Source organism: Rhinatrema bivittatum, chromosome 8 (assembly GCF_901001135.1).
Source record: "Rhinatrema bivittatum chromosome 8, aRhiBiv1.1, whole genome shotgun sequence".
NCBI classification, from domain to species: Eukaryota; Metazoa; Chordata; class Amphibia; order Gymnophiona; family Rhinatrematidae; genus Rhinatrema; species Rhinatrema bivittatum.
The window spans coordinates 147,380,738-147,408,671 of NC_042622.1; the positions used below are offsets into that span (position 1 = coordinate 147,380,738).

General features: G+C 43.3%; 1 protein-coding gene across 5 annotated transcripts in view; it reads left to right on the plus strand.

The window, feature by feature from the left end:
- The window catches only part of VPS51 (VPS51 subunit of GARP complex), a 65,463-nt gene that overhangs the window by 32,340 nt on the left and 5,189 nt on the right, over window positions 1-27,934 (plus strand). For 2 of the 5 annotated variants that reach the window (XM_029611261.1, XM_029611264.1), the window contains exons 9-10: window positions 3,154-3,241; window positions 17,017-20,479. In XM_029611261.1, coding sequence (XP_029467121.1) covers window positions 3,154-3,241; window positions 17,017-17,277 — 349 coding nt within the window. In that variant the 3' untranslated portion in view covers window positions 17,278-20,479. Of the gene's footprint in view, window positions 1-3,153; window positions 3,242-17,016; window positions 20,480-26,250; window positions 27,925-27,934 lie in introns of those variants that run through there. The other 3 variants (XM_029611262.1, XM_029611263.1, XM_029611265.1) reach the window with 3 other exon arrangements.

The following is a 27,934-nucleotide window of genomic DNA, read 5'->3' on the forward strand; positions in this document are numbered from 1 at the left end:
TCCTCCAGGGTATTGTTAGTATTAGCTCCCTCTGATTATGATATTCTGCACAAGGAATGCTGTATCAGGGCAGGAAAAGGTTTTTTCCGAGGTACAGGATGGCAGTCCTCACACATCATCCAATGGAGCCTAACATGGAAAAATTATGTCAAAGTTTCTAGAACTTTGAGTGAGCCTCTCTGAGCATGCATTATACCAAGTGGGGTCCCTTTTGGTTTTTTGTTTTCCACAGAGCCCGGTGGTTCGTGATCTGTGAGTCTCTCACTTTTGTCTCTCATTTTCTTGTTTTTTTGAGATTTTTCACCAACAGGATTCACTGAACCAAATCACAGTGAACTTGGAAGAAGTGGTAGGCCAGTTTATCAAACTAAAAAATAGTAAATCACTTGGTCCAGATGGTATACATCCCAGGGTTCTGAAAGAACTAAAAAATGAAATTTCAGACCTCTTTCAATTAATTTGTAACCTATCATTAACATCATCCATTGTACCTAAAGATTGAAAGATGGCCAATGTAACCCCGATATTTAAAAAGGGATGCAGGGGTGATCCAGGAAATTATAGACCGGTGAGGCTGACTACAGTGCCGGGAAAATCGTGGAAACTGTTATAAAGAATAAAATCAAAAAACATTTAGATAGACATGGGTTGATGAGACACAGCCAGCATGGATTTACCCAAGGGAAGTCTTGCCTCACAAATCTGCTACATCTTTTTCAAGGGGTGAATAAACATGGATAAAGGTGAACCGGTAGATGTGGTATATTTGGATTTTCAGAAGGTGTTCGACAAAGTCTCGCATGAGAGGCTTCTAAGAAAACTAAAAAGCCATGTGATAGGAGGTGATGTCCTTTTGTGGATTGCAAGCTGGTTAAAAACAGGAAACAGAGTAGGATTAAATTGTCTGTTTTCACAGTGGAAAAAAGTAAACAGCAGAGTGTCTCAGGGATCTATATTTGGACCTGTGCTTTTTAATATGTTTATAAATGATCTGGAAAAGGGTTTGATGAGTGAGGTGATCAAAATTTGCAGATGACACAAAATTATGCAGAGTAGTTTAATTTCAAACGGATTGTGATAAATTGCAGGAGGACCTTGCAAAACTGGAAGATTGGGCTTCCAAATGTTAGATGAAATTTAACGTTCTGTCTTAGGAGTTACCACCCAGGAAAGAGATCTAGGCGTCATAGTGGATAATATATTGAAATTGTCTGCTCAGTGTGCTGTGGTGATAAAACAAAGCAATCAGAATGTTAGGAATTATTAAGAAGAGAATGGCAAATAAAACAATGGATTTCATAATGTCTCTGTATCGTTCCATGGTGAGACTGCATCTTGAATACTGTATGCAGTTCTGGTTACTGCATCTCAAAAAAGATATAGTTACACTGGAGAAAATGCAGAGAAGTGCGACCAAAATGATAAAGGGGATGGGAACGGCTTCCCTATGAGGAAAGGCTAAAGAAGTTAGGGCTGTTCGGTTTGGAGAAGAGATAACTGAGGGTGGATATGATAGATTTCTACAAAATCATGAAATCACTTGAACAGGTTAATATGAATCAGTAATTTACACTCTCAGATAATAGAAGAACTAGAGGGAACTCCAAGAAGTTAGAAAGTAGCTCATTTAAAACAAATCGAAGAAATTCTTTTTCAGTCAGCGCATGGTTAAGCTCTGGAATTCATTGCCAGAGGATGTGGTTATAGCAGTTAGTGTAACTGGGTTTAAAAATATTCGGATCATTTCCTAGAGGAAAAATCCATAAACTGCTATTAATTAATAAGCAATAGTAGCTTGAGATTTATTTAATATTTGGGTTTTTGTCAGATACTTGAGACTTGGATTGGCCATTGCTGGAAACAGGATACTGGGCTTGATGGACCCTTGGTCTGACTCAGTATGGCATATCTTATGTCCTTATGTTATGTTCACACCTCCTTGATGCGGGGTCACACGAATCTCCTCTTTGTTGTCACTAGGTAGGTTTATCCACATTTCAGCTAAATTTCTTTTCACTTTTGAATTCCCAGGGCAGCGGTGCACTCTGTGGCTGCCACCATCGATTTTGATCTTGTGTCCCTTTTGTTTCGGACGTCAATGTCCACGGGTTTCCAGCAGTGCCCTTAATGTGCGAGGACTATGTCTATCACAGATCCCATGATAGATGTGTCTTCTGCTTGGGGGCATTGCGTGAAGTCCAGGATTGCCGCAGATGCACCCAGATGACCCGAAAAGGATGCCAGGCCCATCTAAGAAGGTGGAACAACTCTTTTGGCACTGGAAGACTAATCAATTGGCATTGGAGGCATCAACATTGCGAAGCCACACCGATGACGATCGAGCCATTGATATCAGTGGGGCCGTTGGCAACATTGAAGTCAATGATTTTCAGGGTCTCCATAAACGGCCATCACCTGGCTCCTCCAAGTTGAAGATTGGATGAGGTTCCTCTTCTTCTACATCGGCATCGAGGAAGGACCATGCCATGCCTTGAGGGAAACCGAAGAAGCATCGGTCCCCATCAGTGCACAGTGCTGGATGCTCCAGTTTTTGCTGAAAAGCCCCTGAGGCGGCCCTGTGGTGAGGGCAGCTCATCTTGGTTCCCAGCCTCCAGTGGTCTGGATGTCAACCACCGATCCTCTTCTCAGTTTCGAAGAGGATCTGGTCAAGCCTTCTGACTCCCACTCAGTGATGGCATCTGTGGTCTTTGAGGAGGAGCTGGAGAAGCGAATGCAGCTCACCGTGCAGAAAGCAGTGCAGGACCTCAGTGACTGTCCCAGTGCCATTGGTGCTCGGGCACTGTTGCTTCTTGAACCGCTGCTCATCTCCCTTCAGGCACTCATCAGTGTCCTGCAGTCACCGATTAGGTGTCTGGGGCACTTCAAAACTAAGATGGCCACTTTCTTTCACTATCTCATTGCTTTGAAAACTTTTACGTATTATTTTTGTCAAAACAAAGCCTCTGAAAATTATCAGAGAAATTAGAACAAATAGAGTTGGAATTTTAAATGTTCTGCTTTGGTTTGTACAACCTTTCCTTTAATGTCTAACTTGGTTTGTAATGAGGACAGAGCAGCAAAGATGGGAAAAGGAGTCAGATTCCTACAGCTGAAGTATTTCTTTTTTTTTTTTTTTTTTGCCTTGGCACTTAGTGCTCCAATGGACACCAACCTCCTGAGTAACATCCAGAAACTCTTCTCTGAGCGGATCGACATCTTTAGCCCTGTGGAGTTCAACAAGGTAAATCTTTGGAAAGTTGTGGGTACACCTTTACTCATATGCCTACTGCCATATCCCTAAGCACAGCCATTCAGTTTTTCACTCTAATTATACATTTTCCCTGTCTCAGTGACCCCCACCCTTCTGAACAAAAATTCACTTGATCACAAGTAATCAAAGATGGATTTAATTTCTGATGATGTGCATAAAGAGTGAGCCTATTAGGCAGTTCCTGTGCATCCAGCTACTCTGGCACTCTCGATATAGATCTATTTTAGATTACTTATTAAAAATGTCTTGTATTTTCTTTTACATGTTTGGATCCTACAGAGAGAATGAAAGACAAAGCACAGGATGTGTTCTCCCTGAAGCTGCAGCTGTCAGCCAGTTGGCTAGTCCACTTATAACACTGGCATGGCAATCCATACCTTAGAGCTTTGTCTGTATACAGAGTTTCTTTGATTTTGGATGGTTGCCTGGATTAGAAACTGATTGCTTGACAGACAGCGGAGGCTGGTGGTGAATGGAGAGCTTCAGGGATCTGCCGTAAGGCTGGTTCTGTTCAGTGTCTGTGAGTGGTATTGCAGAGGGATCGGTAGGAAAAGTGTTTATCTTTTTAAAGATATCAAATGCCAAAGGAGATGCAAAGAAAATTGAGAGGTCCAAAGCTCTGAAATTTCCTTTTATTCAAAGCGGCAACTCCATTGCTCAATTGTCAAACATAACAGTTCTCTTTAGGGTCCCCCGACACGGACGCCGTGTTTTGCCCGAAGGCTGTGTCGGGAGGGACAAGTCAAACACTTTGAAACTGAATCATAAATAATACATGTGTAAGAATTCATAAAGATAGGACCACAAACAAATGGTATACAATTTCAAAATTGTGCCGATGAAGCATACCTTAGATGTAGAATAACATTCACGAGACTGACAAGGCAAGGAGAGCGGACGGAAAAGACAAAACCCAGCGTTTAAAGGGAACAATTTTGGCACGAAGAAATTGGACCAATAGGAGAATGGAACACAGTAAAATAAAAATAAAAAGATTGTAGCAATAAAGAACCACAATATAATATAGCTACACAGTCATCAAATGAAGTATTGCCATTCAATTTCATTGTTTAACTCCTTCGGATGCAGACAGTCAAGTCTGAAAATCCACTTCTGCTCTCTGCGAATCATCATCTCAGAGAAGTTTCCTCCCCGAGACGGGGGGGAGCAACACGTCAATAACAAAATATTTGAGATCACTTTCCGAATGCCCAAATGCGAGCCAGTGTGTGACTAGAGGAGCAGTCTCCCGACTAGCTCTAATATTTGAACGATGTTCCACGATTCGTGTGCGAAATAGGCCGGGTGGTTTCCCCTATGTACAATTTAGGGGACAGGCACAGGATCACATAAATTACTCCCCGGGACTGACATGCTGTGGAAAAGTTTAAATGGAATTTTTTGTGTGACATGGGATGTTCAAAGATTAATGTGGGTACAACATGAGGACAAACAGAACAGTGCCCGCATGGTTGATGGCCAGAGTGATTTTGTGAACCTGACACCGAGGGGTCCTGAAAATGTGAGTGAACCAGGATATCCTTAAGGTTTCTACCACGGCAAAAAGAAAAACATAATGGACAATCAAAAACCTTATGTAAAGCTAGCGTGGACCAATGACGTTTTATGATTTCAGTAATGCTTACATGAGTTGAAAAGGGTAATATACAGTTCACACATGTGTCAGGCGTTTTAACTTGAGGAATAAATAACACACAACGATTTACATAGAGAGTTCTCTTAAATGCTCTATGGAGGACACGTTGAGGGTACCCTCTCTCCCTAAACCTAAGCAGCATCTGCTTAGCTTGAAATACAAAGTCTGTCCGTGAAGAGCAGAGACGTCGAAGTCTGAGCAATTGACTAGCCGGAATATTCATTCTTAATGCTGATGGGTGATGGCTATCAAATCTTAATAATGTTTTGATCCGTGCTTTTACGGAAAATGGATGTCGTAAAAGAACCATTCTCCTATTGGTCCAATTTCTTCGTGCCAAAATTGTTCCCTTTAAGCGCTGGGTTTTGTCTTTTCCGTCCGCTCTCATTGCCTTGTCAGTCTCGTGAATGTTATTCTGCATCTAAGGTATGCTTCATCGGCACAATTTTGAAGTTGTATACCATTTGTTTGTGGTCGTAGCTTTATGAATACATACATGTATTATTAATGTTTCAGTTTCAAAGTGTTTGACTTGTCTCTCCTGATGCAGCCTTCAGGCGAAACGGTCCATGTCGGGGGACCCTAAAGAGAGCTGTTATGTTTGACAATTGAGCAATGGAGTTGCCGCTTTGAATAAAAGGAAATTTCATTTTCCCTACATAACATTATTAAGCTTTGGACCTCTCAATTTTCTTTGCATCTCCTTTGGCATTTGATATTGATTATTTGGAGTGCATATTCTTGGCTCCACATTTTGTGATTTTGGATATCTTTTTAAAGATGACATTCAGATCTGCAGCAGATGGTCATTCCTGAAGCAGTAGACAAAATGCCAAGTGATCTGATAAAGCCCAAGGAGAGGTTGACTGCTGGGCGCTAAACTTCAGTGCAAAAAAGTGCAGATTCGTGTATCAGGAGAAAAGAAATTCAGGATATGGTATGCAATAAGAGTTGTGGAGAGAAGGTATTGATTTGCACAGCTCAGAAGAAAGATCATATCAGATGATCTCAAGTTGGTGAAATAATGGTCATTGCTGGAGGGATGCTAGGGAGAAGTAGAAAAAAAGGAGGTGATAATGCCTCACTTAGAATATGGTCTCCACTTCTTAAATATGAACTTCCACAAAGATATAGAAAGGATAGGTGCTCCAGAGAGGCTACCAAAACAGTGCAGGGTCTGTACCAAAAACTGTATATGATGAGACTTAAGGAGCTAAATATGTACACCTTGGAGAGATAGGGAGAGATGACAGAGACATTTAAGTACCTAAAAAATATAAATGCATAAGAAGCAAACCTTTTTCAAAGGAAAGAAAATTCTATAATAAAGGGTCATAATATGGGGAGAATTAGACGTGCTAGGGAGCGCACAGTTTGGAGCATGGTATCCATAAAGGACACCTTTAAACAAGGAAACATAAGTTTTGTCCTCATAGTCATGACAATCTATCTGAATCATCTACTTATAAGAGGGGTGTACAAAAGAACATTTTGAGATGTCTGTATGAAAATGCTAGAAGTCTGAAAAATAAGATGGGAGAGAATTTGTGTATAGCACTTGAGGAAGACTGATTACAATAGACATCTCAGAGAGCTGGTGGAAAAAGAATAACCAGTGGAACATGGTGATTCAAGGGTACAAAATGTTTCTATTGATAAGCAAGCTGAATTAGCCATTATATATGGATGACTTCATCTGGCAGTATCGAATGGATTCATCACTCCAAGCTAATAGAGCTTTGAACTCTACTGAGCATGTGCAGGAGTTCCTGCAGATCATCCTCAGTTATTTTTTGTCACGAGCACAAACACGGGCACATACTCTCTCTCATCTTATTTTCTCAAAATATCTCTTCCTTTGGCATGTCTGCCTCGCCAAATCTTTTTCTAAGTTGCCTTGCTGCCTCTGCAACCCCACAACAGCACTTTTCAGTGCTATAAAAAAAAAGAAAAACAAACAACCAAAGTGTTGGCCTCACCTTCCATCATATTTGACCAGAAGAAAGTCAGCAGCACTGATCAGTTTTAAAAGTTGTATCTGTGGCAAGACCATAAGCTGTGTTACTGATGCTTGGTCCGGAGCAAAATCGGAAGAATTGATGGTTTTCGTGCTCACAGCATTCTAGAATGCTTCGTATTGAGGAACTGTGTAAATCTCTCCAGAGCTGCAGTTAGTCCTTGCCCTGTAGTACAGTGTTGTCTATCTTGTCAGGAAAAAAGTTGAGAAGGAGCTCCTCAAAAACTCCCCTGTCTGCTCAGGCCAAAGCCACAATCAAGTTTGACTAGCCACCTTTCACTGAAGACAAATCGCTGGAGCCATCACAGCCTGCATTGAAGAAGCACAAACACTCTTTTCTTTTTTTTTTCTTTTTATTGAATTTTATGGTTAACATAACATAAGCAATATATATTGTAAAAAAAAAATGTGAACAATCAAAACCAGACTCCCACACATTGCGTAACTGATAGCTTTAAATGAAGATTTAGGTTATCTCCCCCACCCCGAGGATCTTTAAGCCTTTGAGTCTCTCTGTGAAGTCCTCTACCCTGTTTTCAAGGGATTGTACAATCCATGACACACTCTTGCATGGAAAGTGTAAGAGTGTTCCAATATTTACTCCAAATAGCATGGCGTTTGGCTACTGCATCTTGTGATTTAGTATTAGCTGTCATATAATCAAACTGGAGGATCTTATAGAGTCGGTTTTTCCATTGTTCTACTCTTGGCTGCTCTACTGAGATCCATTTGGCTAGCACAGGATGTAGGGCCACCAACAAAACCTTTTTCAGGAATGTCCGGTCGTAGTCCGCCAGAGTTTCCAGTGGTCCTCTGATAATGCGCAATAGACAAATCTCCGGCGCACTAGGCACCATGGTCTTTAAAATATGTCCCAAGTCATTCGTCACAGCTTCCCGATACTTTTGTAAGTTTTTCACAATGCCAGAAATTATGTATCAGGGAGCCCTTATCTTTATTGCATTTCAAACAAGTATCAGTTGGACAAAGTTTGGCAGTAAACAGTCTGGTTCTAGACATATACATACAATGCAAAACTTTGTAACCTGTCTCATGCAAAATTACATTTTCTGTAATCGACAGACAATCCAACAGAATCTGTGAAACTTCTTTCGTAGTCAATATTATCCCACCCTGAGTCTCCCATTTCCTCTGGATTTCTATAAGGGTCTACTCCGATCGCATATCCCTTAAAGCTCGGGAGAACACCGAACAGTTCTGTTTCTTACCCACCGGTGTAAAGAATTCCCTCAGCACCTCGAAATTTTGGAATAGCCCATTAGCTTTACTCAAGGCATTTATATAATGTCTGGCTTGTAGGTAAGCATAAAAATCTTTCGATTCTATCCCATATTTCTCTTGTAGGTCTCCAAAACTCCACATTAGGGCACAGCTTGCGTCCCAGACCTGATACGCCTGTGTTAACACAACTGTTTCCCATTTTTGGAACACTGGACCTGAAAGACCCGCCACAAATTGTGGGTTTCCTCTAAAAGCAAGGTAGGGTGAGCTTACCCCCTCCACCACCAGCTTATCTTTACACAAAAATTTCCAGGCTTTGCTACATGATTTGATTAATGTAAGTTGTCTACAAACACTCTTAAGTGCAGTGCATCGGCACTGGTATCATCGATGCAGTCATCATTGGTGCTGTCTGTGCAAGGAACATCAGCATTCCCAACATATGATGTATCAAGTCGCCCGACACATCCTCTATTGATGCAACCAACACACGGCGTATTGTTGTGCCCAGTGCATGACATGTCATGGTGCTCAACAAATGATGCACCAATATACTCGACACATGGAGCTCCAATGCACTTGACATACGACTCATTCGAAACTTGATGCTCTGCTTGTTAAGTGAGCAGTCTCGATGCACATCAGTGCCTCCATTCTTCAGTCACACAGTGCACCTAATCCCCTAATACATGATCCCACAATGCATAACGCAAGGAAGCCCAGAACAGCCCCGACACAACCGACGCAATATCTTCCTGCATTGGATTCCTCGTCGTAAAGATCTATCAAAGCATGCTAAGTTATCCAAGTTGCCTAAGCATTCTACCCCATCGAAGGTACCAATGCATCTGCCTCAGCCTTCGCTTTTATCAAGCTGCTCTGCTAATACAGCTGTACACAGCCCATCCTAGAGCTCTGGGGGGGAGTCAGGTTGCCCCTGCCCCCTCCAATAACCAGAGCACTCACTCCACCCAGACTAGTGGCGGAAGGACTTCACCTGTAGTCTGCAGAACCGGTATCCTCCATACTTCTGCTTGCCTCGAACAGACCACCTATTCTAATGCAGGAGCCTATCCTGGTCTTGGAAGAGGATGTCCCACCACCTGTGCCAGGCCAGAGGACACACCAGTCATTCGATCAAATCACAGATTCGGTGAAGTTTCTTTACCTCTCTGATCAAGGAGACAGAAAGAACTTGTTTTGTTAAGAGAGGGGTGTCTACGTCTAACACCACGTGCCTGTTTAATATCATTTCTAGCTCATGTTGGTATTTTGAAGACCTCGTTTCCTGGATATCAGCCATGAATGAAAGTCCTAGGGCAAGGCTTTTAATTAATGGGGAATTATTTTCTTTTATTCCTATAGCCCGTGGCACTCAACAGGGCTGCCCATTATCACCCTTATAATTTAACTTGGCTAATGAACCTCTCGAGGTGGTGGTGGGGAAACACCCAGATATCCAAGGTTTAAGAATGGGAAGGCAAGTCCATAAAATTTCACTCTTTGCTGATGACATTTTGATTTATATGTCCAATCCACAAGTGTCCGGCCCAGCACTTCTAGACTTATTGGTCTGTGGCTCCTTTTCTGGTTACAAAATTAATTTGGATAAGTCCGAGCTGTTTCCCTTGGGTTTTAGGATGACTATACTGGACCACCTTTCAATTTTATGGCTAGTGCGGGAAGGGTTTAAATACTTAAGAATTTATATCCTTAACTCATTTAAAGATCTGTATGCAGCAAATTATACTGGATTAATTTACAAAATCAAATAAGGTATGAATGACTAGGATCACTTAACTGTATCTTGGACAGGAAAAATTAGTTTGTTACAAATTAATATTTTGCCAAAGCTGTTATATTGGTTTCAGCATGTTCCATGCTTTGTCCTGGCATGTATTTTTACTGCTTTGCACAGCTCTGTGATTAAATTCATATGGAAACGGTGTCCAGCTAGAATTAAGATTGATCAGCTATGGTTGCCCAAGAGTCAGGGTATAATGGCGTTGCCTAACATTCATATTTATTATTGGGTGGCACATATGGTGTGCTTAAAAGCCTGCTTTGGTAACCATGCGGACTCTTGGTTGGCTTTGGAGTTTGAACAGATAGATCTGGCAAATTTAGCAACTTTACTATTTTTACCTCTGGAATCAGCACATATGCGGGAGGGTCTGTAGAGCTAGCCCAGTCCTATCCCACACATTGCAGATTTGGAAACAGGTTAATAGATTTTTCACTAAAGATGGTAGGAACTTATTTCCTGTCTCTCCTATCTATGCTAATCCTAATATCTCTGGATGTACCTTCATGCCTATAGTGCAAGATTGGTGAAATAAAGGTTTGCCATGTGTAGCTCAACTGTGCCTGGTGGAAGGCATCTGCCATTTCTAGTGCTTTTTACAAGGTGAGTCCTGTGTGTCGACAGACCCAAATCCACATGGGCCAATCAAGCCCATCTGGGATCTGTTTTAGAAGGTTTGGCTGCCTCGAGGCGGTCTTTGACTTCGGCTGCAGCCACTTCCAGCCAGCATCTTTCAGACAATGGAACATGTTTTGGGAGATTTCCCCAGGCTGTAGGATGCTCTGCCAGAACCATTGCCAGTTTGTTACTTTCTAGGATGGCAGTCTTGACTTTTACAAAGGTGGCCTTTCCATCCTGATCGGCCTCTTGAAAAGCTGCCCATGAGCAAATTTGCCAGGTAAGTGTTACAGTTGATTTCTGGCCAACCTGACAGGCAGGTGGTCTGTTCGAAGTTTTTCAGGAAGATCTCCAGGTCTTTCCCTGCCTTCATCTTAAACAGAATGAGAGGTAACAGATTCACCTGTAGGAGTTTGCATAGTGAGAGCAATTTGTGCCAGCAGCCCCTGTTGCTGGGTGAACTGTTCATATAAACTTTGCACAACTTTTTTGTAGCTGCTGCTGGCCCTCTGCAAGGACATGTACTACCTGTTCCATGTCTTTGTTTCTCCACTTACACAAGCTGCAAGCTTAGTGAGTGTCCATGGTACTGAAAAAAACAAAAACCTTTTCTGGCCTATCTGGCCCTTACTAACTGGTTATTGTCCTAGCTATTCCAGGTGGGGCTAATCTCTCCTTACTATCTGGTTTATTGCCCTATCTGCTTCAGACAGAGCTAACATCCTCGCCCTGATACAACAAAGTCCCATGCTATCCCTGCAGTCAGGCCCCAGAAAAACTATTTTTTTCTTCTCTGACTCCATGGGCTCCTGTCTGTGCTTCCCGCTTAAAATGGGGATCCCACTACTGCCATCATATGTGGTCACTCGAGAGCAGCTACGAGTTGGGAAACAGTCAGGAGTACAAAAAAGAGGCCAAACTCTGGCTGGTTCCACACAAACTCTTTATTAACAAGCAAATCCGAAGTACAGTGTAGAGGCTGCTTACCATAGTAGTCTTACAACAATCAAATATATAGTATACAGTCCTTGCTAAGACTGGCTTCCTGCCTTCTCTCTGGATTCTTCCTAGCCTTCTGGGCCCTGCCTTCTTATCCAAAGCTGCAAAGATCCTCCTTGGCCGAATCCCTTGCAGGGCTGGCTTTAAAGGAGGACTGGTCTAGATAGCTGTGACTAGTCCTTTAAGGTGTTCTGAGGGAGTTTCTTATATACTCTCTCACATCCTATTTCTAAACACACAACAATTCCTAACAGTGGCAAACAAGTACTACCCTTACAATACACACAGCCAGTAATAGTTTACAGTGTATTCAAAAAGTATTCAAACCCCTTCACTTTTTCCACATTTTGTTACGTTACAGCCTTATTTTAAAATGGATAATATGCTATTTTTGCCTCCTCAGTGAAATCAGGTTTGTAGAAATTTGTGCAAGTAAATTTTTAAAAAATCAGAAAAATCACATTTACATAAGTATTGAGACCCTTTATTCAATACTTAGTTGAGACACTTTTTGCAGTGATTACAGCTTCAAGCCTTCTTCAGAATGACACTACAATCTTGGCACACCTGGATTTGGGGATTTTCTCCCATTCTCTGCAGATCCTCTCAAACTTTGTCAGGTTGGAAGGGGAACTTCGATGCACAGCTATTTTCAGGTCTCTCCAGAGATGTTTGAGCAGATTCAAGTCTGGGCTCTGGCTGGGCATTCAAGGATATTTACAGACTTGTCCCGAAGCCAACCCTGTGTTGTTTTGGCTATGTGCTTAGGAAAGCAGGTTTTCACCAAGGATATCGCTGTACTTTGCTCTGTTCATCTTTCCCTCAATCCTGACTGGTCTCCCAGTTTCTGTAGCTGGAAAACATCCCCACACCATGATGCTGCCACCACCATGCATCACCGTAGGGATGGCATTTGCTAGGTAATGAGTGGTGCCTGGTTTCCTCCAGATATGATGTTTGGCATTCAGGCCAAAGAGTTCAATCTTGGTTTCATCAGACCAGAGAATCTTGTTTCTCATGCTCTGAGAGTCCTTTAAGTGCCTTTTGGCAAACTCCAAGTGGACTCTCATGTGCCTTTTACTGAGGAGTGACTTCCATAAAGGCCTGATTGGTGGAGTGCTGTAGAGATGGTTGTCCTTCTGAAAGGTTCTCCCATCTCCACAGCGGAACTCTGGAGCTCTGTCAGTGGCCATTGGGTTCTTGGTCACTCCCCTGACCAAGGCCCTTCTCCCCCGATTGCTCAGTTTAGGCAGGCAGCCAGCTCTAGAAACAGGCCTGGTGGTTCCAAACGTCTTCCATTTAAGAATGATGGAGGCCACTGTGTTCTTCGGGACCTTCAATGCTGCAGCAAGTTTTTGTACCCTTCCCCAGATCTGTGCCTCTGTCCCAGAGGTTTACAGACAATTTCTTCAACTTCATGGCTTTAATTTTTGCTCTGACATGCACTGTCAACTGAAGGATCTTATATAGACATGTATGTGCCTTTCCAATCAATTGAATTTACCACAGGTGGACTCCAAATTGGCGAAACATCTCGAGGGTGATCAATGGAAACAGGATGCACCTAAGCCCAACTTTGAGTATCCTAGCAAAGGGTCTGAATACTTCTGTAAATGTGATATTTCAGGTGGTTGTTTTTTTTTTTAATTAATTTGCACACATTTTTACAAACTTAATTTTGCTTTGTCATTATCGTGTATTGTGCATAGATTGAGGAGGGTAATGCATATTATCCATTTCAGAATAAGGCTGTAACGTAACAAAATGTAGAAAAAGTGAAGGGGTTTGAATCCTTTCTGAATGCACTGTATCCCTTTTAAGAGTTTTGGAATTTTTTTAGATTTTAGGCATTCCTTCCCAGTAAGTCCAGCTTACCACCAGCAGATATAGGTTCTGCAGTCAGCACTCCCTCTGGTACTGTTGCACCTTGCGTATTTTTTTTTTTTTTAATTTGACAGTTTTTATTGTGCATGCAAAACTACAGAAATAATATCCGTAATAAGGCCCAGATTGCAACTGTAGCAAAACAGCACAGTTTTAGACCCCCTGTGTATTTTATATAATTATTATACCCTCCCCTCATCCCACCTCCCTTCCCTCTTATTCCAGGGGAATAAAAAAATGGCAAAAGTGGTAGTACTAGTGAAAGTAAGATTAATAATGACAACAACAAAATAAAACCAATAAAATGGCATAAGTAGTAATAGAAATGGATATTACCGAGGGTGGCAACGATCACACTAAGGATGATAAAGGTTTTACAGAACCCCATTCACCTTTTGCATGTACTTATCTCGGACATCTCCAGACAAAGGGAACAGGTTGCCACAAAGCCTCAAATGAAATAATCTGCGGCGTCTCCAAGCTGTCAATTTATTCACAATCTTTCCATGTGATGTATATCCTCCATGGACAGGACAACCGATTTTCTTCCAGTATCTGGCAATTTCACATCTGGCAACGAGGCAGAACTACTGCGTCAACTGCCCCCTGAATGCAGTTCTGGTCACCCAGTCTCAAAATGGATATAGTGGAGTTAGAAAAGGTACAGAGAAGGGCAACAAAAATGGTTAAAGGGTTGGAACAGCTAAAGGCTAAACAGGTTAGGACTCTTTAGCTTAGAGAAAAGTTGATTGATACGGTGATATGATTGAGGTGTACAAAATGATGAGTGGAGTGGAGCAGGTAATTAGGGAATGGCTATTTACCCTTTCAACTAACACTAGGAACAGGGGACACTCCTTTTAAGCTAACAGGTAGCAGATTTAAAACAAATTGGAGAAAGTATTTTTTCAACGCACAATCAAAATGTGGAGTTTGTTGCCAGAGGATGTGATCAAGGCAGCTAGCATAGCGGACTTTAAAAAGGGTTTGGAAAAGTTCATGGAAGAAAAGTCCATAAATGGTTATTAACCATGTGACCCAGGAAGACCCACCACTCAAAATAGGGAGTGAATAAGAAGAAATTGAATCTTCTTTTAGGGGTTAACCCCTATTGGAGACATGAAGCTGGGCTCTATGGACTTTTGGTCTGACTTAGCATGGCACTTCTTATGTTCTTATGATGCTCAAAGTGGGTAGGCTCGAGTAACATCAGAAAATATAACTTCATTGAAAGGGTGGTGGATGTACAGAATAGCCTTCAGCGGTGGCGGAGTGAAGGGTAAATTCCTGGGGTAAACACAGAGGAATGGTCCAAAGAAACAAACCAGAAACCGATCCAATATTGCAAAGTCGCGACCAAACGAAGATCGATAAAACACCAAGGATTATTTATTAGCACAAAACGTCATAAAAAGCCCGACTCAGGCCGAGTTTCGCTCTTATGTCGAGCTGCTTCAGGGGCTATGATAGACAGTACGATTTCTCACAGAGTAAACACAACTTCATAGTTAGACTCAGAGTATAATCAAGTCGGGCTTTTTACGATGTTTTGTGCTAATTAAGCACAAAGGATCCTTAGCAGTGGGGGAGGGAGGGGTAAAGCCTGGGATAAGCACAGAGGATCCTCAACAGTGGGGAGGGGGTAAAGCCTGGGATAATCACAGAGGATCTTCACCAATGGGGGAGAGAGGGGTAAATTCCGTGTTAAGCACAGAGGATCCTTGGTGTTGGGGGAGTAAGGGGTAAAGTCTGGGATAAGCACAGAGGATCCTTGGCTGTGGGGAGTGAGGGGTAAAGTCTGGGATAAGCACAGAGGATCCTTGGCTGTGGGGAGTGAGGGGTAAAGTCTGGGATAAGCACAGAGGATCCTTGGCTGTGGGGAGTGAGGGGTAAAGTCTGGGATAAGCACAGAGGTTCTTTGGTTGTTAGGGGAATGTGGTTAAAACCTGGGATATGCACAGAAGGTCCTCAGCATGAGGGAGTGTGGGGTAAAGCCTGGGATATGCACAGAGGGTCCTCAGCATGAGGGAGTGTGGGGTAAAGCCTGGGATATGCACAGAGGGTCCTCAGTATGAGGGAGTGAGGCGTAAAGCCTGGGATAAGCACAGAAGGTCCTCAGTATGAGGGAGTGAGGGGTAAAGCCTGGGATAAGCACAGAGGGTCCTCAGTATGAGGGAGTGAGGGGTAAAGCCTGGGATAAGCACAGAGGGTCCTCAGTATGAGGGAGTGAGGGGTAAAGCCTGGGATAAGCACAGAGGGTCCTCAGTATGAGGGAGTGAGGGGTAAAGCCTGGGATATGCACAGAGGGTCCTCAGTATGAGGGAGTGAGGGGTAAAGCCTGGGATAAGCACAGAGGGTCCTCAGTATGAAGGCATGTGGGGTAAAGCCTGGGATATGCACAGAGGGTCCTCAGTATGAGGGAGTGAGGGGTAAAGCCTGGGATAAGCACAGAGGGTCCTCAGTATGAGGGAGTGAGGGGTAAAGCCTGGGATAAGCACAGAGGGTCCTCAGTATGAGGGAGTGAGGGGTAAAGCCTGGGATAAGCACAGAGGGTTCTCAGTATGAAGGAGTGAGGGGTAAAGTCTGGGATAAGCACAGAGGATCCTTGGTTGTTAGGGGAGTGTGGGGTAAAGTCTGGGATATGCCCAGAAGGTCCTCAGCATGAGGGAGTGAGGGGTAAAACCTGGGATATGCACAGAGGGTCCTCAGCATGAGGGAGTGAGGGGTAAAGCTTGGGATAAGTACAGAGGATATTTAGTTGTGAAAAAGTGAGGGGGAAGTCTCAGATCAACTGGTTTCTATGGCGTTACACCAGGAATGAAATTGGACAGACTAGATAGGCCATTCTATATTTCTGTGAAACTCAGATTTGTTTTAAAACAACTCTGTATATAGCAAACCTTCAATACATTACAATTTGTACAATTTTGGCAGTCCCTCCCTCCAAAATAAAAACACATCCTGAGCTTCAGCATCCATTGTATCTCTGTAGTAACAAAAAAGTGATTTTAAGGAATGATTGACTATTGTTTTATTTATGTATTTATTTACAATTGCTTATAGAGCTAACAACACAAATTGTTTGGGTTACAATTGTACATACACACATACAATTATGTACGGTTTATTTAATTGTTTTACTATGTTCATTGAATGTGTTTTTACTGGTTTTTATGCTTGCTTATCATAAACCGATGTGATGGATTTCTGATATGTCATATATAAAAAGTAATAAACTATAAATAAAGCAGAGAACATAAAGCATTAAGAGCTAACAACACAAATTATAAAAACTAGACATAGCAAAGTGCCCCTTAATCTAAAACGTGCTAGTATGGTGGAACAAGACAAAAAGTATTTATTAAGAGGCCTGCTTCTGTATCCACTCTTTGAAGGCAGTGTTAAATAAGAAGGTCTTCAAGGCCTTTAATCATGCATAGCTGCACGGGGAGGGGCCGGAGATGGAGAAAGCTCTCTCTCTTGTTGAGTCCAGTCTGGCTGATATTGCGTGGTCTCTCACCCAGGTCTCCGTCTTGACGGGCATCATCAAGATCAGCTTGAAGACGTTCCTGGAGTGTGTGCGGGTGCGCACCTTTGGGCGCCACGGCTTGCAGCAGATCCAGGTGGACTGTCACTACCTGCAGCTCTACCTCTGGCGCTTCGTCTCGGACGAGAACCTGGTCCATTTCTTGCTGGATGAGATTGTGGGTAGTGCTGCCCACCGCTGCCTGGACCCCCTGCCCATGGAGCAGAGTGTTATCGAGGTCATCTGCGAGAGAGGCTGACCCCCCTCCCCCTCCGGCGGAGAGGTGACAGATGTATGTGGCCGAGGCTCTGCCAGTTTTGAGGATTTGTCGTGGTTAATAAGGACTTTGGGTACTGAGGTTTGGCGAGCAGAGACCTTTCCATCCTTGTTGCAAAGGTCTCGACTCTATTCCATCAAAGTTCTTGAATGTTTTCGGACTCTGCAAAACTGGTCAAGGCTGCAAATACAGAGATTTATTCAGAAAAAAGCAATGAGAAAAGCTGAAGGGCAGCTGCAGCTTCTCTCATCTCGTCGGCCCTCGGTGTGAATGTGTTGGTTATTTTGGCGTTGGGGTGCGGGAGGGGAAGAATGTCTGTTTTGTGTGTGTGTATATTATGTGAGCAGAGGTGGAAAACTTTCAGGAAAAACAAAACAAAACCTTAAGCACCAGCCAGAATTCTTAGGAGGAGAAAATTCTGTATTGATTTTTTTTAATATTTATATTACAAATGAATTATCAAAAATCTTGAATCAGAAAATGAAGTAAGTTTCCAGAGTCAAAAGAAAACAAGCCAATATTTCAAGAGGAAAAACCATTTGCTTTATATTTAAAGGTCAATATTCAGTGCCACTTAGCCAGATAAGTTGTGGTGTTTGAATATTGACCAACCACTACTTAGATAACGACCGTATTTATCTGGCTAAACGTTATCTAAGTGCTGGGTGGGATGGGGGCTTTCTGGGGCACGGCTACTTATCCAGCTAAGGTCTAGGGAAATTTACTAAGCTGTGATTGTTTATTGCGGGAGGGGCCAAATATCACCAGAGGGGGTGGCCCCTCCCGACAAACTTATCTCGGCAGTACTGTGGTGTTTTGGGGTTTTTTTTATTACGGCACTAACGCCTGACAAAAAAATCTCACCTAGGTACAGGGTCTAACTGTATGATGGCGACTCACTTCGGCCAGGGCTGCCATCAATTAACGGGCCCAAGGCCACTCCATCAGCCGACCCCCTCCCCTTAATCCAAATAAATGGCCCATTAGCCCAGTGATCCCCCCATCAGCCCCATCCAAATAATGTAATATTCCTGAAATCTAGTAGTCCTCCCACCCCAAAAAAAAGGCACTGTGATGGTCTGGGAGGCAGCCGGATCCCCACACCGTGACCTCCATTACCTCTAAAAGAAGTCATTGGTTTTCAGTGGGTGCCCGGAGCACCCCCTAGCTCCAGGCCTATTGACACCATTTTTCAAAATGTCACATGACTGGACAAAGTCCAGGAACCAGACCTAGGCCCACATGGCTTAGGGGGTGCTCCCACGTGTCCCCCCCCCCCCCCCCGAGAAAACCAATGACTTCATTTAGAGGTACAGGGGGTTCATGGAATGTGGATGCAGGTATGGCTGCTCCCCCAGTCTGCCAGGTCCTTTTTTTGGGTGGGGGGACTACTAAACCCCCAGGATATTACATTATTTGGATGGGGCTGATGGGGGGGGGGGGGATCATTAGGCTAATGGGCTACTTATTTAGATTAAGAGGAGGAGTCGTGCAAGGGAACAAGCCATTTCTTTATAATTTGCCTCATTTATATTTTTCTTTTGGAGGGCTAAAATCACCTCAGAAGGTGGGTAGGGGGTCGCCAAAGACCCTGGGGTGATTTTTTTTTTTCTTTTGGGGAGGGATGTGTTTTGGGCGTCCTGGCCTTTTAATTTTCCCATAGGACAATCGGGGACCCATCTTAGCATCCTCATGCGCCCTCAGGAAAATAAGTACATCTCCCTCAAAAGCGCTAACATAACACGGCTGACTTTCTTCTAAGTCAGCCGTGTTCTTTTATTAACATAGGATTGTCTATGCATAAGCTGCTTTGCATGCATTAGGAAATGTTATGCTTGCAACTGCACACTAAGCAGCTTATTTTCATAGGGGGAGGAAATCTTCTGGTCTGTTGCACGTTAAATGTTGTTTATTGCGCAAGATCATCAAATCACGGCTTAGTAAATCTAGGCCTTGGTCAGATAAGTAGCAATGTTCAGATTTATCTGGATAAGTCAGACTTTCTGTGGAGCAGCTCTAAACTGGATAAAATTACTGTCTATCTCAAAGTTATCTGAGTATATTCAGCTTCACAGCCCTGCCCCTGAATATCCCGGCTAAGTTAGCTGGATATATTTTTCTTAGCCAGATATTTGAATGAGGTCCTCTAAGCTCTGAAAAAGGGAACTTCAGTACAGAAATAAGGGAGACTTGAGTAGAACAGGCATAAAAAATAACCAAAATCTATTTATTTTTGCTTATTTTTCTTTTGACATGCTTTGCTTTCTCCTTTCTTTTACTTCTGGCCTCTCTCCCTCCTTCATATCCCCAGCCTCTTTTCTTTTGTGACCCCAGCAGTGACTTTTCCACTCTGTCCCAATGCTGACCACAGGAGCAACTCCTCTACCTGGAAACAGGATTGGGACCAGACCTGACACCAGCGGTGGCTCCTCCACCCCAATCCAGGCCTGACCCTGGCGGGTTTCTTCTATCCTGGCCCATGCCTGACTGCAGCAGCAGTGGCTCCTTTGCCTAGCTCAGAGCTAACTCTAGCGACAGCCCTTCATTCTAGGACAGATGCCAAATTTTAGATGCTTGAGTAACCTGGTGCTTGGATTTTTTCAACCCTGGGGCTATATGTACATTTGGGAGTGGGTCAGGCAAGGGAAGAGGTCTGTGTGTGTGTCTGTGTGCACATCTTTGGATGTCAGGGGGAGGTATCTAGGTTTGTATATACATGCAAGAGTCTATTATAATGGGTCTCTCTCTGTCTATGTGTGTGTGACTGTGTCTGTGGCTGGTGTATCTTTGTGTGCATCTGTCTCTGAGTCTTAGGGTGGATCTGGTGTATGTTTTCAGACTCTTAGTCTGTGTGTGTGTTACTGTTTCTGCCAGGCATCTTGTTATCATTGCATACTCTTCACATTCTCCTTAAAGTGTAGGTATAATCTCTGTATTCCTGTAAGTTACAGCTGACCCTGAGGTGTATACACTACAGTCTAATAACCAAAAGCAATTATCAAATAAAACTGTTTCCAGTCATTTCTTTTGAATCCACCTGGGAGTGCTACAGCCTGGCAGGACACAGATCCTCTGAACCGGAGTTGGTTTTTTTAAACAACCTTTTTATTTGGAAAGTTGAAAAACATATAGTGCAAAAAACATTACAACTGTGTTAATCCATTTTACTCCTTTTGGCTCATCCAGATGCCCCAATACTCATCCAGATGCCCCAATACATATATAAGTAATGCATCTCCAACCAGTAGAAAAACATCACTGATTAACAGCAGGAGCCTGCGAGCAGTCGGCTGTCTGCCGGTTTAGAAAACAAACGATTAATTTATTATTGGCGTCTGTTTTTCCTAATCGGTGCACAGCCAGGGGTTCGGGAAATGGATTCTTGTTAACTGAGCGTCGATATTAAGTAGGAGGATGTACAGAAAAGCAGTATTTTCTGCTTTTCTGTACCTCTTTTGGGAGTGCTCAGCAATTAATGCTTGCTGTAGGCAGGCATTAATTTCTGAGCATAAAAATGTGCCTTTTAGATGCACATTTTTTTTTTCATTGCGGGTGAATCGCCAGAAGCCTCATCAGCATGCATTTGCATGAGGAAGTGATGTCACCTGCACTAATGGCTGCATGAACCGAGAGCTCCCGGTTCCCCGTCGAGAAAAGCTGCTAAAAACGGGTCAAAAACGCGGCGAAAAAAACCTGCTTCAATGGCGGACGTTGTGGACACCATCCGACGATAAACAAATGCTATTTTGAGGACTCCCGGCACTTTTTCTCCGCGGCAGCAAATTTTCAAAACAACAGTCACCCGCACTGAGGGCTGTATAAACCCTGTGGCCCCGATCATCCCGCTGAGCAAACTAGTGAAAAAGCAACCTAAAAACAGACAGGAAGGTGGCGATCAGGTGGCAGACACAGTGTCACTCACCTGATGTCCAAAACAGGCATAACCGTCTATCTCCGACAATTTTCATATGAGGCAGCAGCCCCACAAAATCTAACCGGCACCCGGGACAAAATGGCGACCGGAGCAGCACAAGAAAAACCTGGTCAAGCCGGTGAGTCCCAGGCCCTGATGCCCTCTTCAGCTGCTTATGAGCATATCTCCAAAGCTGATTTCATGCACTGGTTTGAAGAGCTGAATACCAATATTGGAGACATAAAAACTGAACTGGATGTGGAGACACAGATGGAGGAGCAATTTGTGTCTGTAGACAGGCTTACAAAAATGGTTAAAGACCTAGAATCTGAGTATGACCTGACACAAGAAAAAATTAAGGACTTGGAGAATAGGTCCCATCGTTGTAATTTAAGTTTCAGGGGAGTCCCAGAACTTGAGGAGTATAAGGTGGTGGTTAAACAAATCAGCAGGTTCATCCTACTTAAACATAGGGAGAGTTGTGAATTAGATTCTATACATCTGGAAAGGGCGCATAGAGCCCAAGGGGCCAGGAGAAACAACTCCCCTCGGGACATAATTGTCTGCTATCGGGAATTTTGCCAGAAGGAGGAGATATTTCAAGCGGCCAGGAGGGACAACCAATTACAATGGGAAGGCCACAATATATCTGTATTTACGGATTTGTCACCGCTAACATTGCAGAAAAGGAGTTTTCACGGTCTTACCGAGGCCTTGCTTCGTGAAGGTATACGATATAAATGGCTGTTCCCCTTTGAGCTCACATTCGCGCTGGGAGGTGCTACGTCATGGGTGAAAACAGTTATGGAAGCAGCACGCATTCTTACTGACGCCGGCATACAAACTGACACAACAGAGGGGCATCGTGAGCCAGTGCCTGATCCTACAAAAGACACGCCGCAATGGCAGAGAGCTACATCAGGAAGAAGAAGGCTATGGAGACACTCGGGGAGCTCAACATCGTCTAAGAGTGCACCCTCTTGAAGGCACAATTTTTGACTGAACGGTGATACAATATTGTTGGACTGCGAGGATTTTCAAATCATGGCACGGCGGTAGCCTTATTTTGGCTTTGTACAATTTCTTTGCCACTCATTGGACTTGATTCTTGATACGAGTGCTTGGACCTTTGGGGGTGCGATCGGTGGCATAAAGGTTTTCTATCTTGCGGGCCCAGTGGTGTTGTGGGTTCGAATTTGTGAAGAGGTATTATGTTGCTGGGCAGCCCTGATATTGAGTGTCGTGGGATTGGGTGAACTGCTAAGTTGAACTGTTACCATGTTTTGTTGGGTTTGAATGCTGTTTGCTTAAGGCGCATCAGTTATACTAGGGCGGGGGAACCATGGCAGGCTATGCAGGGGCCCACTTTCCTTTCCTCACACTAAAGAGTGGTGTTATATTAGCCTGCTATGACATGGAGGGGGGGGGGATGTTTAAGGGGCTCTGGGGATTTACTACGATTGGATAAGATTGACCACAATCTTGCTTGTAGGGGACTAGAACAACACCTTTGCACTAAACCACATAATGGTAAAATACAGGAAGGTAGTTTATCTCTATGGTTCCTTTCGCTCCTTTCATTTGGATTTACTGTGAATTCTGGGGTGCAGGTGCAAGTGTCGCATAAGGATAACATTTTACAATGGGTACATTCAGGTTAGCCTCCTTGAATACGAAGGGGTTGAATTCCCCATTTAAACGGCGTATGCTTTTTAAGGAGGCTTGACGTCTTCAAGCAGACATTCTTTTTGTGCAGGAGATTCATTTAAGGAGTAGGGATGGAGGCTATTATAGGGAAACAGACACTACCCTCAGGTATTTCTAACTCCCAGTCGGGCTAATAATAAATATGGCGGGGTAGGTATTCTGATTGCCACTCATTTATGTGCGGATTTTAAGGCTCTACACTTAGATCCAGAAGGCAGGATTTTGATTCTACAAAATGACCACACCGCAAGGGACACATATCCTGGTAAACAGTTACTGCCCCACACATCATCAGGCTTCATTTTATCAGACTCTACATCAACAGTTATGTCAGGTTCCAGGGGATCATTTAATAGTGGCAGGTGATTTCAATGTTACCTTAAACCCAGTACTGGACACCTCTAAGGGAACGAGTTCCCTGTCTTACACACAGAGTAGGGGATTGAAACACTTGATGGCACATTTTGAGCTTATTGACATCTGGCGTTTCATGCACACTAATACTAAAGATTTCACTTTGTATTCAGCGGCTCATTGTTCGTACTCTAGAATTGATATGTTCCTCATAGATAAATCGCTCATTTCTTGCACAATGAATACCTCTGTTGATATAATTATATGGTCAGATCATGCACCCATTACCTACGAGTTAAATGCCCTACAGGGAAATACAGGACAACGTTTCTGGAGATGTAATGATTCTTTATTCAAGGATAAAGCAATAGTACAAAAGATACGGGACACAATCAGTGAATATGTAGCACTGAAGGACACAGGAGAGGTTTCACCGTTGACAAAATATTAGCTAATAGATTGGGCACCTTTTTGCCCACTCTGGTTCATGCAGACCAATCTGGTTTTGTCCCTGGGAGAATGGCGTCAGACAATGTTCATAGGGTATTGAATTTGGTTAGTTTAGCTAAAGGTCGACAGTTAACATCTATTTTAATGTCTGTCGACACTGAAAAAGCTTTTGATAGCGTACACTGGGCTCTTTTATTCCAAGTTTTGGCGAAATTCCAATTGGGCACACACTTTATCCAGTGGATTCAACAATTATATACATCTCCTGAAGCATTTATCAGAGTTAATGGGGGTTACTCAAACCGATTTATGGTGGGGAGGGGTACCAGGCACGGGTGTCCCCTTTCACCTTTATTATTTGCTTTGGTGCTGGAACCATTTGCCACTAGAATATGCAACAATGAAACGATTCGGGGAATAGAGGTGGGGGGAGCAGCATATAAAATTTCAATGTTTGCAGATGATATCCTTTTTATCCTAAGCCATCCCAAATCTACATTTCCCACTCTAGTTACTGAATTAGGACAATATAGTAAGGTCTCGGGTTTTTAATGAATTATGACAAAACAGAATTGCTGCCGATCTGCCTTGATGACTCTGTTCGCAATTATTTACAATCACATTATTCTTTTAAATGGGCGAAGCATAATATTCGGTATCTCGGCATCAATCTGACGGGCACAGGTGTAGATTTATTTAGTCTGAATTATGAACCATTAGCAAAGAAGATTTACCAGGATTTAGTGGTTTGGAACTCTTTAAATCTATCGTGGCTGAGTAAAATTGCAACGGTCAAGAAGAACATACTTCCCTGCCTGTTATATCTATTTCAAACCTTGCTATTGAACTCCCTGATAGCTATTTTAAGCTACTGTGGAAACGGATTTTTGACTTTATCTGGTATAGGCGGCCACCACGAATAGCTCGTCAAATATTCTACTGCCCAAAATTATATGGTGGGGTAGATATGCCAGACCTTAAAAAATATTACTTAGCTGCTCAGCTGAAGGCGGTCGTGGATTGGCATATAGAGTGCCCGAAAAAAACCAATGGGCTTTGCTTGAGGAAGCTTCTGCTACTTGTCAGCGACTGGCAGGGCAGAGTTGGCTGGCACGCTCCAATAGGACGGTGGGGCAAGAATTGTCCCCCTACACGTCTCATACCTTATGCCTATGGGATAAATGTAAAAGAGCACACGGGAGTACTCCTATCTGCGATAACAGGGAATTTCCTCTAGGGCTACAACGTAGTTATTTTACACGCTGGCATACTCTGGGCATCAGGATGGTGGGGCAGCTTATTAATATTAATAATAAGGAATTTATAGAATTCGCTACTTTGCAAGTGAAATACAATCTACCCCCAACTGATATTTTCATGTATTCCCAGCTAAAACATTATCTACTCCAAGCTAAGCAGTGGCAGCAATTCCCACCTGATAAATCACTCTTTGAGGGGTAGATGTGGTGCAGACGGGAAAGTTAAAAAAAAAAAGTGATTTCTAAGCTTTATCTACTCCTTTTAGGAGATCTGCGGGACCCTCCTAAACATGTTCAGGCTTGGGCCAAGGACTTGGGGATGGTAGTAGATCACAAGGAACGGGATGTTTGTTATCCAAGTATTGGTAGAAGCGCCATCTCTGCTATGCTGGTGGAAAATGGGTATAAATTGCTGTATCGCTGGTATTTGACCCCACACAGATTGCACACGATGTACCCTACTTTATCTAGTCAATGTTGGCGAAACTGTAAATAGGTTGGAACATTTTTACATATGTGGTGGGAAGGTCCGGGCATTAGTGACCTGTGGAACTCTATATTTTGCCCGTTATCAGAGATGTTGGACACGACAGTATTCAAGGAAGTCAAATGTTGTTTACTTACCTTTCCTTATCCGGACACCAGTAGAGCCCATTGGATGATAATCATGCAGGTGGCTTTAGCCACACGAAAGACTATAGCGGCCTCCTGGAAGCAAGTGACCTGCCCTCAGAGCTCGGAAGTCTGGAAAAGAATGGCGAGTGTTTCTTATTTGAGCGAGTTAACTGCCATTCGACAGGATCGGTGGGAACCTTTTCAGAAGCTGTGGAAATCATATGAACATTGGGCGATGGGTCACCCGACTCACTGATATGGGAGCCTTAGATTTTACGACGATTATTAGTGAGTGGGAGGGTGGACATTCAGGTCATTCGTACCTCTGATTGTGGAATAGTATAACCAGAGGGGGTTAGGGTGGGAGGGTGGAAAGATCATGTCGGTTGATAATGGTTGGACTTATTGCTGGTTGTAAGTCTGAGTATTTTGTGCCTGCGAGCACACTATATTTATGTATCATTGACATTTAAAACAATAAAACTTTAAATGGAAAAAAAAAACATGCATTTGCATGTGATGAGCGCTATTAGTTTCGCTGCTCGTTGGAGGCGGGTTGTGGAGGCGCTACCTAATCCCCTTATGCAATAAAGGAATTAGCGCCTCCACAACCTGTGTCCAACTGCAGGTTAAACAGTGCGTATCGGCCCCTATGAGTCTGCAAATAAGCAAGATACTCTGTATTGGTAAAACTTAACTTTATTTTCCATGTTCGTATGTATATATTACTTGTATGCCTGTGAAATCTGCTATGATCCAAAGCGTATCCACTTTATTGTATTTTAAAAAAGCATACATATTTCCTGGCTGAAAGTCCGGATTACCTGTTAGAGTTGCATAAAAGGTGAACCTGAGTTTTAAAGTAACACTGCATTTCATTCTGGCCCTGGGGCTGTTTAGTACTGAAGTAAAGCACTACATATTATCAGAAAGACAACATAAACGTGTACAGACTATTTCCCAGAGTCATGTCCCCCAAGTACCAAGCTTTGCATGCAGGGATCTGCCGAAGAGGATCCAGGGTCTTCAGGTCTGGGTGGGAAAGTGCTGACTGCGGGGGTGCCCTGAGGATTTTGCTTCCTCCTCCCCTCCCCCTCCCCTCCTGGCCCATTTATGTTTCGCAGAACCCATCATTACGAAACTCTGCAGCAGTGCGTATAAACACCCTGTTAGCCCTGCCCCCGTTAACCACACTAAGCCTGGTTGCCTCCCAGTGTGGGGAAACAGGTTCCAATTATGTCAGACCTTGATCCCTGGTGTCCTTCAAAGTCTGCAAGGCTCTGACTTAATAAACATTAACCCCTTAGAGAACACTTTTGAATTGGGATGCCCATTGCTGGAAACTGGACCAATAAAAAGACCAATTACAAGACCTCTGGAGACCATACAGGTCCTTCTGCAAATATGAGTGTACGGCTGAAGGAAGAATGTTCTCAAATAGCTTAGCACTGCTGTTTAATGCGAAAAGAGGAGGGGGATCATTGTGGAGAGGATGAATCTTGTTAGTGCTCAGTGCTGGGGTATGTGAGAGAGGAAGGTGGATCATCAATGCCGAGTACTCCTCACCACTGCTGCATAATTGGAGAGGAGAAGTGGGGATTATTGTGGAAAGGATGAGGGTCATTGCGGCCGTGTACTCATCAGCACTGCTGTATAATAAGGCATGAGGAAAAGGGGAGGATTATTATGGCAAGGATGGAGATCATCAATGCTGTGTGTTCCTCGGCGCTTCTGTATATGGTGAGAAAGGAGGAGGGGAATTATTTTGGAAAGAATGGGGATTATCAATGCTGTGTGCTCCTCTTTACTGCTATATAATGTAAGGGAGGAGGGATTGTCGTAAGGATGAGGACCGTCGATGCTGTGCAGTTGGTGTTCTCGTAATATGTGAGGGGAGGAGGAGGACTATGGAAAGGATGAGGCTCATCAATGCTATATGTACATCAGGATTTTGGTATGATTTTCACAAGCTCATCTGTTCCAGAGATTCTGTTGACCAGATTTTATCCCAGGACATGTTGCTTTATGCCTGGAGTTTCTGAAAGGTCATCCAGGGTTATCTATGACTTGCGTGAGCTTGGTAGGAAGTAGTTATGAAATGTTCCCAAAGTAGGGATTTTCCCCAGAGGTTCCTTTTTGTACATTTCTCAAGCATGAAAGATTCACTTCCTGAGACATTGCCACCACCAGCCCCCAGCAGGAGGTTAAATATGTTTGCAGAAGCAGCTACGAGAATCAAGAATCAGAATCACTGGAGGGTGGACAAAGACTGCAGCTCTTGCTGTCTCTGCAAACAGATACCAAACTAGGGACCCAGCCTTCCACTGAGCAGTAAGTATTC